Below are 11,976 nucleotides of genomic sequence, written 5' to 3'. Positions count from 1 at the left end.
CGGATGATTGCATATCACGCAATCCACGCTTATAATGCGTACGTCCGATCTGCAATCGAACCCCAAGTCCATGTTGCGGGGCAGCATAGTACGGGTACTCAACTCACATACCTCCGTGTCTTCAAACTTACGTTCTATTGTATACCTCCAAACAAGCATGACGCCGCGCAAGAGACAAAAGACAGGTAAGGTTATCGGATACTAGGGCTATCAATTATGTGTAGGGCTGATAATATGTTTAGCAGCAGCACAGAATGGCACGACGAATGGCGCCAATGGACACCTGAACAAGACAGCACAAGATTATACGCCCACAGAGCAGCTAGACCTGAACCAAGATCCTGATCGTCTATTGTTCGCGTGAGTTGTCTCCCACGGACAGCCATTTGCCGCATCTCCTAACCTTGCGACACTGTAGTTACTGGGTCCCGAACGTCTCAGGCGGTCTCGTTGTCTCAAAGATTGCCCAGCGGACGAGTTGGGACCTTGCATCCAACGTACGATACGCCCGGACGGCCGAAGCCTACGGCTTCGAGTATGCGCTCACCCAGATTCGATTCACCGCATCGTATGGAGCCGACAACCAGCACGAAAGTGTATCATTGTCTCAGGCGCTGTTGCACAACACCGAGCGCATCAAGCTCATCGCTGCAATACTTCCCGGCCCATGGAACCCCACTGTCGCCGCAAAGCAAATCGCAAGCATCGACAACTACACCAATGGGCGCATTGCGGTAAACATCGTCTCCGGCTGGAACAAGAGCGAATTCCAGAGTATCGGGCAATGGTGGCTTGAGCATGCCGAACGATATCGACGCTCCAATGAGTTCATTCGCGCACTCAAGGGGATCTGGACTGCTGGTGACGAGGGCTTCACTTTCGGCGGCGACTTCTACCAGTTCCGGAATTACAAGTTATCACCCAAACCACTCCAGAAGCCGCATCCGGAGATCTTCCAAGGCGGCAATAGCGACGACGCCCGGAACAATGGCGCCGAAGTCAGCGATTGGTACTTCATGAACGGCAACGATCTGGATGGCTTCCGCGAGCAGATCGAGGATGTGAAAGAGCGTGCGCGAAAAGCTGGGCGTGAGGGCAAAGTCAAATTCGCGGTGAATGGCTTCGTCATCATCCGTGAGACGGAAGAAGAAGCTATCCGCGTGCTGAAAGAGATTCAAGGGAAAGCCGACACGGAGGCCGTTGAGGCGTTTCGAGAAGCAGTACAGCAGGCTGGTGCCAGTACAGGTAATAAGAAGGGGATGTGGGCGGATAGCAAGCTTGAAGATTTGGTGCAGTACAATGACGGCTTTAAGACCAAGTTGATTGGTACCAAAGAACAGATCGCCGATCGGATACTGCTACTGAAGAGTCTGGGCGTCGACTTGGTGCTGACTGCTCACTTGCACTACGAGGAGGACATCGAGAGATTCGGCAAGGAAGTATTACCGTTAGTAAGGAAGCTGGAAGCTGCAGGCAGAGGAAAGAACGTCGACGACGAGATCAAGCGTACAGGTGATATTTATCGAAAGTCGTAGTTGTCATGCGGCGATGTAAGCTATCTGCAATCTCTCTCTCCCCGCTTCTCTCCCACTATGCGTGCATTCAAGCGAGGTTGGGAAACGTCTGAGCCGCCGCAATACCCAATGCCTTAGCACTCCCCTGCTTCACAACCCCAAATGTATCCTCGTTGGTCCAGAACTCAAAGTCCGCAGCACCTTTGCCCGGCTTGTTGATCTGCCAGATCATCCACGGCACCTTGAGCCCATTGAAGATGTCGATATGCTGACCCACCACGCTCGCCTTGTTGGAACCAGACGCGCCGAACTCCTCGAACAGCACGAGTTTCTTGGCGGCTTGGGCATGCTGCAGGGCGATGGGCGCTTTGTTGCGCCATTCGGATACGCCGCTGTAGGAGTGGATGTCGATGAGATCGAGGGTGGCGCAGCTCCAGTTTTCGGGTATGTCAGAGTTGGGGAATTCGTTGCCGCCGCCTAAACATGCATAATCAGCATCGGTGTCTCTGCGTTTGAAGTAGTGCGAAGTGGGTTGTAGACCACATACCTGTCGAGATGAGAATGGCGCTGCTGCCCATGATGCTTCGCATCTTCTTGCTTCGATTGCACCACCATTCTGGTGCAGGCGCGATGTTGTTGCGCAAATGTCCCTGTCCCTCGTTCTGAATGTTGAACGAGAAGATGTAGTCTGACAGATCCTTCCACTGCGGTGAACCCGAGAGCAGCGAGTTCCTGTGTTGAAGAATGTGTGTGAGGCGGTTATCGAAGTCGAAGATGGGCGATGCGTCCTGGTAGAAGAACGTCACATCGTTCTGAGCAGCGGGCGTCCTCGCGCAGTCGATTGCGGGAAGTTTGTACTTCGAGACGTATGTATCTGTGAGACGCACGCGTTAGTATCATTGGCAACTCCAGTTCGATCTTGAAGGGAACATACCATTACCCCAGCAGCCCAATTGATAGCGATCATGCATAGCGATGATGAGCTTGATACCTCGGTCATGCGCCTCGACCATCAGCTGATCAATGGCCTTCAGCTGGGTGTCGTCGTATGTACCGACCTGCTGTGGCTCGATATCGGGCATGTTCACTGAGCCAGTGTCTTTGTTGTTTTGAGGCGTGGGAGAGATGAAGATACGCAGCGTCTTGAGTTTCGCATCTTTGACCGCGTCGAGTACAGCTAGACGATCAGCCCTGTTGATGGTGAGTATATGCACGAGAAGTCCTGAGGTGCGCGTACTTCTGGTAGGCATGAAGGAAGTACGAGTTGACCCCAGCCCAGCTCGAAGAGATCGCTCTCTCATCGAGTGGTTGCGCCGCCGAGAAAGGTGCGCTCAACGCGAGGGGGAGAAGGAACTTGAGAAGCTGCATGTTGGTTGTGTTCGATGCGAAGATGCTTTGATGGCCGTCCTTCTTTCGAGGAATCTGCTCTTTCTTATGCTCCCTTGCTTTGCGTCTTTAACCTAGCGTCATTCACATTCCATGTGTGACCTTCTGCCTTTGGACTCGGTCTACAACCTTCTCTTTGCTACCTTCTGTCTTCCACCTTGCATTCTTCGCGCACTCCGACACTCTCTTCTCCACTGTATGTCAAAACCCAATCTTGTAGTGAGAAGAAATCCAAGCCTAACGCCCAAAGAAGGGTCTGTGAGTGCGGAGCAGCCAGGACCGTTCCCCGTAGAGTTAGTACATCTGTACTCCGTACCAGCACGCTAGCCTTGTGAAAGACGGAACCCGATCGCCCGTGTCGCATCTAGATTAGCGGATATACAAGGCTCGCTCGTGTTGTAAAACACTCCCTAGCAATCTTCAGAGTGACGTTCTTTAGTGTAGAGCGGGCCGGACTACGGGTAGGCCTAGAGCTTGAATGTATGATCGACATTTGAGGGGAAGACAATGACGGCTGCTCGGCTGTCGGAAGTACATCTAGTGCCGAGGCATCGGAGTCTCCGAATAGTTCTTGTGCCTAAGGCCGAGGAGTCTGTCACAACATCATTTTTGTTCGATATATAACCTTTCAATTAGTTCTGGCGGTGGTATAGTCTCAAGTTCGAGGTATTCGTGCTGCACGCAGTCGTCATAAGTGCTGGTGGTCTGTGTATGCTACCACCAACCGTCTCAAGAGCGCGTTCGACATCTTCCAACCCGACGTAGACTGGTGCAATGCCAATGCAGTGCTTAATTGGCTCAATTGGCTGGAGCCTCCCCGAACAGGTAGGTGCCCTGGAGGTGGTTGGCCATGCTGAGCGATCGTGCATCAGCGACAGACCGCGACCACGCGGCGGTCTAACTGGCTTTACAGCCTCCCGTGTCCCCAGGAAAGGGTCCGTATCGACGTATCCATGATTTGGTTATATAGCTCAAGCGGTGTAAATATTGCGACCTTGATCTTGCGTCACCGGTATGCATACCCTACCATGTGATGCCCACAGGGTTCAAAGCGGACGTCTGGAGTCTATCGTCACCATTGTGAATAGGCGTGGAGTAGACAAGGGATGCTGAGGTATCTTCGACTGGCTGTGGGGTCAGTTAGTAGCTCACCATCGCAAGTCGTTGCATCAAGGCTATGAGGAATGGGTATGAAAAGCTGCGGCGAGGACGAGGAAGCCGAGCCATATGTGAAGAGCGCAACTAACGTGAAGATGATGGAAACATGACTGCAGACCTTGACGCGCGATGTGAGGGACTCATGGGCGGCACAGCACATGGTGGGAGCCGGCGCCCTTCCGAGAGACAAGTGTTGACGCAGCGCGTTGGGGGTGGAGGTTGAGGGCGGAAGCGCGCAGGTGGGCGGGCCGAGGCGCGTTTGGGGCTCCTTCCTGGGCAGGCTGCAAGCCACCAAGCCCATCTTCGGGCGGCTGCATCGCCGCACCTCTGCACCCCACGTCTCCCAACCGCACCGTACCCATTGCTGCTTCAGGTCGCACCGCTGTCGCATACACGCAGCCAATTCATTGCGAGAGCGACAGAATCTCCACGCGTTACAAAGAGCTGTCCTGACACCCGGTCATACCCGAGTACGGCCAACGGCGACGGCAAGGCGGTGCGCGTACGCCTGCGACCACCGGTCCATGACGCAGGTTGAAAGCATTCCGCGCTCCAGATGGTAGCACTTGGCGGAACCGCGTCAAAGCCCCGGCGCGCTTTCAGCATCAGGTCCACTCGCAGGAGCCGTGAGTGTCACGCAGGCCGCTTTAGCTAGCAAGGCGGTCGGACATCCTCGTGAAGACATGCTCAACCAGCGCTGTTCCATGAGAACCTCCAGCCCGAGATATAATTAGGCCACATTCATGTGAAGATTCACTCCAGCTGCAATGTATTCGAACGCCCTGGTCCTTGTTCTGGCGGGCATTGCAAATACAATCGACCAGTTTCCGTCGCAGGTCTTTGCCGCATTGCGTGAGGCCGATACGACATGCGCTCTGCCTATCGAGCTGTCACGACCGATGAAGAATCACTGTTCATGTTTATCATTTGCACCGTTCGGTTGATCCACATTAACATTATGGTATAGCTACGGACCTAGCTACTGCAAGATCCCTCATTATCATATCCACCGCTCGTTTAAACGGTTCCCTCCTTGTCCAAGTCGGCAGTGGCAGTGCCGACCTGGCTGAGGGCAATAGGGATAGGTCCGTTCATCCTGACCATGAAGTCGCCCACCATGGAAGGTCTAAATTTATGTCAGCACGCGTTCTCCCCACCCGATAATCGCTCGAACAACTCACCCGTTAAGAACGTGGGCCAATCTCAGATAGATGCCGCCCTCCACCTGCAAGACGCGGAATGTGTATGAAGAGTCGTCGCAGCTGTAGACTTTTTCGACCTCGAAGGTAGGGTTGGCAGCGCAGTGGACGTTGTCAACGTGTTGAGAGTGAACGTAGAACGAGAAATACGTCGCGTCGCGACCGCCATACGAGGCGTTGTTAACGGTAACGGTCTCGAATTGGTCCTCCTGGACGGCGGTGGGTGCGGCGGCGGCAAGGCCGGCGAAAAGGGCAACGATGGCGAACTTCATGGTTGATTCGTGGGTTGGTAGCGAAAGTGGGTGAGATGAGTGAAGCTTGTTGTGAAGAGATGGATGGATGCTGTGTAGTGAGTACTTGACGGAAGCCCTTCAACGTTTATATACGCAGGTCAGTCTACGTCCGCCGTTGACTAGTGCAGTGACAAGCTTTCGTCTATTTCGGGCAGGCGTCAATGCGGCTGATGCTTGTGCTTTCGACATATCTATACGGGGTTACATTTGAGATTGGCGACAAGGAAGTGCACCGCTGAACGGACGTCAGACTGGAGTCAGTTTATCAGTAGCGGCGCTATATCTCGCTTTCGTGTAATCCTTCCTTGCAGACTTGTGGGGAAGGAGCCTCCAAGCTAATCGGCGCGAGTAGGTCTGTTTACCGCCTCGTTTCTCGAAGCCTTGCAGTCATGCCACACCGCAAACGTCCATCACCCACCGCGATTTCGATGATCATCTCGTAAATATATCGGGCGAGCCACATTATCTCGTATCGTGGAGCAGCGGTGCGAAGGGAGCCAGCATCGGCCCTTCGCTGCACCTGCGCAGAGTCGGGCTATCAACCCCAGAGTCTAATGTCGAGGCGTACTCATCATAGGTTCAGCGAGATATTCCTTGTGAAGATAATCATCTTACCGCTCGACAAGCCGTCGACCTCATCTTCTAGAAGGTTTCGTACGTGTTCTGCGAGGCTCACGTGAGTACCCGCCGGCTTTTCATCCGTAGTACGGGTTCTTTACCCGTAGTACAACAGCTCCCGGTCGTTGAATAGCATGCAATGTCCGCGCTGACCCGATAATGCTAAACTTAGCATGTTAATACGGGGAATTCATGCGCATCTTCAAGGACCACCCGAAATATCGGCGCGACTGCCCGTTTTGCGGTGGATTCATGCGACGAAGCCGAACGCGAAGATGTTTGTGACCAGCACACAGCAGGTTTGCGTCAGTGGCCTGGCAACGTTATCAACTTCCAGATAGGAAAGAGCTGCTGCGCTATGGAGTGTTGCCTTCTGATCTTTCATCCTTTGTGTCTCCGTCACTCCAGCGATACGGTGTGGATGTGAGTTCACTCGGCCGACGTTGTTACCACAACCCTTGCTACCAAAGCGCCGAATACCATCACACCGGTCAAGCTGCACGGTCGTACCCAAGTCATGGAAATGGAAGCGTTTGCCTTTCTACATGTACTTCGAGTGTTTCTTCCCGCGGTCTCTTGCATCGCACGCTACTGTCCCACATCCTCGAAGCTGTCATTCTCTTGATGAAAACGAATGGCGACTATTCAGATGTCGTCGGGACTCGTCACGGAAGCCTTCAGGGAAACACACCAATGCGCAGGGTATTGATGCTTCGCGTCATAGGAATACCAATACAGCTCTCGTCTTCCTCCAATCGCGGAACACAACGCAACGGGATCCGAGTAGGTACACTTTCGGCTCTATACGATGCGAGACACGACTCTTTGAAATCCTCATGCTAGCAGCGTGCAGTATCTGGTCCGGCTCTCTCAGGAGCTGCGAAGTCTCCCTTACAGCTGCAGCATAGCCCATTGCCGTGAGCTCTTAAGTCCTCGAAGCCAAGTCCCACATGAGCTCGTTCATTAACCACGTTGGCGACTTGCTCGACGTCAGGCGTGAGCACCTCCGCGGGCGCATTTCACAAAGAGCCTCGCCCAAAACCGCCGATTTGACCGATCTATACCCTGAAGTCGGTTCCGTTATGAAGGTCGTTGATGAACTGCCAATAGTGATGCCATACAGAAGGCGACATCATGGGAACTTGACCTGTTGCGTGAGGATCGGAGCTGTGTGACGTTTGGTGCGGAGGATAGCTGGTGTCGCTTGGCTGCCTCGGCGATACAGTACCGCCAAGCCTCCTCGGGTTGTGGGGGCACGCCTATCGCGACATCACCAACACGATCCTCACAGCGTCGCCTCTGTCTCCAGAATTACCTGCGACTCTGCCCCTCGCATGACACCTAGATGCCGCCGCCACCAAACATCAAAACCGGCTCCACGTGATGTTCCATCAGCTCGCGCAACGCCGGCGCACAATCGTCCACCGCCGCGCATCCTCCACCCGACTCCTCATCGCAACGTGAACGAAGGCGACTTCGTCTGGTGATAATCCTTCAATGCTCATACTGCAAGAAGATCGGCGCGATTCTTGGAGGTCCATCGCTGTCGCCATTCGGTATAGCGTAGGCATCCCCACCCGAGCGTTGCCCCAGAGCCCGACTGACGTATCGCAGTAGCAGATGTTTACTCATCAACGCATTCTCCACCCTCACGCATGCCCCCGCACAACCTTCTGTTACACGCGCGCACACGATGCCGGCATACGTACGCTATACCGTTACAAAGCAAGGCGCCACTCCGCCTCTCGAGCCGCACCGTATGACTGGGACGGCCCGCTGGTGCTAGCATTCTATCGGAGATGCACATAATCTAGGACAAACGTGTTGAGCAATGTGCGCCGTATCACGTACCACGACGGTGAACAATAGCGCTGGCGATTCTAAAGACCTGGCTACGCAAGCTGTTTTGGGACAGGGATACTTCAGTAAGTGAGGGCTGCGACTGTTGCCCGCTTCATCGCAAACATGATGCCGCGGTCACATACTTCTCTTACCAGCCCCAAGCGTTATCCGTCCGTTAGAAGAGAGGATAGATCGCTACTCCCAATCTGATGGTCGTCTTTTGCACACAAATTTGATGCACCAGCGCGCGCGACACAAAGCATTTGCGGAGCGCAGCAGTTCTTAGTCAATTCTACATGGAACGAGTTTTCCACCGCGAATCTTGGCCGACTGGCTATGTATAGTAGTCGCTTGAGCTTGAAACCGGCTCCAGTTTGTCGTTCGTACGGTCGCGGAGGGCGCTGCGCCCTTTGCTTATGAATCTGACCCACAAGCGAGGTGGCGCCTTACTCTTTCCGCACATCCTGCCCTGGTGAGACCACGTCGCGCGGTGTCGATGTATTAGTTGTAACTTCGCATCTACTTAAGCAAGCGTAGGTCGCTGTCGCGTTCGAAAGGAAACCCCGTCACTACCTGTCTTGAGGCTCTTCACGTACGACTTCAAGACCCTGGACGACAAGCACGCGACACGATCTACACACGATGAGTACCGCGGATCACCATAGTGTAAGGATGGTGCAAACCGATGGCACACATTCCCTTGCGCTATACACCCACGGCCCGGAACCGACCGATCCCCATGATGCGGTGGTACTGTTTGTCTCTGGTGTCGCAAGCAGCAGGCTCAACTGGTCAGCTGTCGTGCGACAGCTCTCTGCATCCATGCGCTGCTTCACCTACGATCGCGCTGGTTACGCGTTATCCGACAGCGCTCCGTACCCACCCACAGCCGAGAATATTGCGCCAGATATCCAATACCTTGTCGAGAACGTTCCCTTCAAGAACCCTCTTATCCTCGTCGGTCATTCTTGGGCCGGCGTACTGATCAACGAATTCATTGCGCTGACAGGGAATGGACATCACATTGCCGGACTGGTACTTGTCGACGCGAACCACGAGACAATGCCACAAGTCTTGGACGTCAACGACCCGGATCTCCAGGCCATGTCCGAGGGCATCAACCCATACATTGCCAAAGGCATTGCCGCAGAACACAAACTGACACAGCAGGAATGGGACGCACTTATGGCTGAGGAAGCGACCGAGAGATACGCGGTGATTGCGCGCATGGAAGAAGATGAGTACGTAGCAAGCTTCGCGACGCTGGGCGAGAAGAGATTGAGTGACCAGCAGTCGCTTCTCGGGCAGAAGCCTGTGTACGTCATTGGAGGCATGCGCAGTCGGGATTGGGATGGGATGTACAAGGCTGGAGTTGCAAAAGGGAATGGGAGCGAAGAGCAGAGGCGTCGGGTACGCGAGTTGATTAGCACGGCGGACGAGAAGAGCGAGAGCATCATGCGGCGACATCTTCAGCTCTCTTCGAATACCAAGCTCGCATTCGCGCGCGAGAGCGGCCACTTCGTCCAAATAACGCAACCCGAGGTCATAGTCGAAGGCGTGAAGTGGGTTGTTCACGCGCGAAGAGGTTCGTAAAATACAGCTCGCAAGTTAGTCTTATTCTTCTTTCTCTACGTGTAAGAATAACCTTCGCACTACTCTTTTAGCCTTCTTATAAAGATATTATAGACTAGTCTTAAAGTATAGCTATAACAAGTATTAGTAAAGATATTATATTTCTTAGAGAAGAAGTTTATAGTATATCTTACTCTATATACTTTACTAAAGCTTAGATAAAGGTTTATAAGAAACTAACTCTAATCTTATTAGAATTAAGAATTATAAACTATTTTTATATAAATTCTAGTATATATATAGTAATATTAGTATATAATATTAGTAGTCTATAGTATAATATTAGTAAGTTTATTCTTTTTAGATTTTCTATTAGAGTTAACTACTAGTGTCTTATACTTAATTTTATAAACTCTATTTAGTAAAAAGATATTAAAAAATACTTAGCTATCGCAGAACGCACCTCTAGATGCTTCTTAAGAGCATAGTACGTAATTATACTAGCATAGATTAAGATAAGCTCTTAGAAGCTTTGCTACTTAAGAGAGCTTTCTAAGTAAGCTTGTAATATAATAATTTATCTTCTATTTATTTCTATGCTTCTAGACGCGACATTAGCTTATTATCTTAGAACTACTAAAAAATTTTAAGATTTTAATATATTTAGTATATATTACTATTAGTACTAATACTTTTAACTAATAATATATACTTCTTTATATAACTTCTAAGCTTAGATAGTATTTAAAAACTATATTATATAGTAGTAATTATAGTAGAATATTAATATAGAGTAAGATAATAAAATATAGTCTAGTAACTCTATATAGTAATCTTAATATAAGTATATTTTCTAAATATCTTATATTTACTATAATATAGTAGTAGATATTAATAAAACTCTTTCTTACTATAGTTAGAAAGCTAAATAGAGTCTATTTAAGTTAAATAGTTTATATGTAGAACTCTATAACTAACTCTATTTAAAATAAATCTAAATAGAGATTTTTTAGTAAGAGGTTCTAGGTTTAGTAAACTAGTAAGTATCTACTACTAGATTTAAGTCTATTTTTTATAGTTATAGGTTTTATAAATCTACTTATATAGTAAGATATCTATAACTAGCTTATACTTATAGATTTATAAAACTTATTTATATAGTAGAAGACCTATTTCTACTTATAATTAATAGTCTAGTAGATCTACCTCTTTCTTTTTACTATAGTTAGAAATCTAAATAGAGTCTATTAAGATTAAATAGTCTATATATAGAACTCTATAACTAACTCTATTTAAGATAAACTTAAATAGAGATTTTTTAGTAGAGAGTTCTAGATTTAGTAGACTAGTAAGTATCTACTACTAGATTTAAGCCTATTTTTTATAGTTATAGATTTTATAAATCTACTTATATAGTAAGATACTTATAACTAGCTTATACTTATAAATCTATAAAACTTATTTATATAGTAAAAGACTTATTTCTACTTATAATTAATAGTCTAGTAGATTTACTTTTCTCTTTTAGTACGTATACTTATAATAGCTACTATTATAGTAAGTTATATAGTTATTAATTATAGATTATTTTACTTAGAAAAAATACTCTAACTATTTAGTATCTCTATCTAGTATTACTAAGTACTATTAAGAAGTATAAGTTTAAATCTCTATACTAACACTTTCTTATACTACTTAGTAAAGCTACTAATTAGCTATATACTATCTATAAAACCTTTTCTACTCTAAGCTTTATATACTAACTTCTTTATAGTTATTATATCTTATAGCTATATTAGAGTCTAGTAGTATAATAACGCTAGTAGCTATTAGTATTAGATACGTAGACTTTAAGTCGAAGTCTACTATAAGTAGTTTATACTACTTTAGTTTTTAGTGCTTACTTAGGTTAAAGTTTATAAGATTTTCTAGATAATATCTAGGTTAAAGTTCTAAACTTTAATCTTCTTATAGATATTCTATAACTACTAACTCTTTTAACTTTATATAAAGTAGATATACTTTTATATAAGTAATAATATACTTATATATTTTATATAATTCTAACTATAGAGTAAGACACTTACTAGCCTATAGTTAGAGTATACGTAGATACTAAGAACTATTTACTTCTTATCTAGATATAAAACCTTTACTATCTAACTCTAATATTAAACTTTACTATCTAGGCTAGATATAAAACCTTTCTACCTCTATATAATACGCACCTTTAGTATCTATATCTAATATAAATCTATTATATTTATTTAAGTAATAAAACTTTTATTTTAAATATTAATATATCTAAGTATAAACTTATTATAAAATTTATTACTTTAGTCTTCTATTCTATATGTATAATAAGTAGACTAGAGTTTATAATAAGATATAATA

The 11,976-nt window shown here is 47.7% G+C and overlaps 4 protein-coding genes across 4 annotated transcripts; 2 read left to right on the top strand and 2 right to left on the bottom strand.

The window, feature by feature from the left end:
• Positions 1 to 157: 157 nt before the first annotated feature.
• Positions 158 to 1,535, top strand: J4E85_003692 (uncharacterized protein; the record flags this gene model as incomplete). Its single annotated transcript, XM_051467958.1, has 3 exons — positions 158 to 185; positions 243 to 360; positions 419 to 1,535. 3 exons carry the CDS (start codon positions 158 to 160, stop codon positions 1,533 to 1,535), a joined length of 1,263 nt encoding a protein of 420 aa, XP_051327550.1.
• Positions 1,536 to 1,602: 67 nt separating this feature from the next.
• J4E85_003691 (uncharacterized protein) lies at positions 1,603 to 2,882 on the bottom strand (the record flags this gene model as incomplete). The annotated part of the gene is made up of 4 exons (XM_051467957.1): positions 1,603 to 1,991; positions 2,062 to 2,388; positions 2,449 to 2,705; positions 2,752 to 2,882. 4 exons carry the CDS (start codon positions 2,880 to 2,882, stop codon positions 1,603 to 1,605), a joined length of 1,104 nt encoding a protein of 367 aa, XP_051327549.1.
• A 2,193-nt stretch (positions 2,883 to 5,075) lies between these two features.
• On the bottom strand, positions 5,076 to 5,529 carry J4E85_003690 (uncharacterized protein; the record flags this gene model as incomplete). Its single annotated transcript, XM_051467956.1, has 2 exons — positions 5,076 to 5,184; positions 5,240 to 5,529. 2 exons carry the CDS (start codon positions 5,527 to 5,529, stop codon positions 5,076 to 5,078), a joined length of 399 nt encoding a protein of 132 aa, XP_051327548.1.
• A 3,153-nt stretch (positions 5,530 to 8,682) lies between these two features.
• Positions 8,683 to 9,603, top strand: J4E85_003689 (uncharacterized protein; the record flags this gene model as incomplete). Its single annotated transcript, XM_051467955.1, has 1 exon — positions 8,683 to 9,603. One exon carries the CDS (start codon positions 8,683 to 8,685, stop codon positions 9,601 to 9,603), a length of 921 nt encoding a protein of 306 aa, XP_051327547.1.
• Positions 9,604 to 11,976: the final 2,373 nt, after the last annotated feature.

This window comes from Alternaria conjuncta (assembly GCF_024043145.1).
Source record: "Alternaria conjuncta strain BMP 0040 chromosome Unknown scaffold_5, whole genome shotgun sequence".
Lineage (NCBI taxonomy): Eukaryota > Fungi > Ascomycota > Dothideomycetes > Pleosporales > Pleosporaceae > Alternaria > Alternaria conjuncta.
Note: the sequence above shows the minus strand (reverse complement) of the source record. Positions and strands in the feature narration are given on the sequence as shown.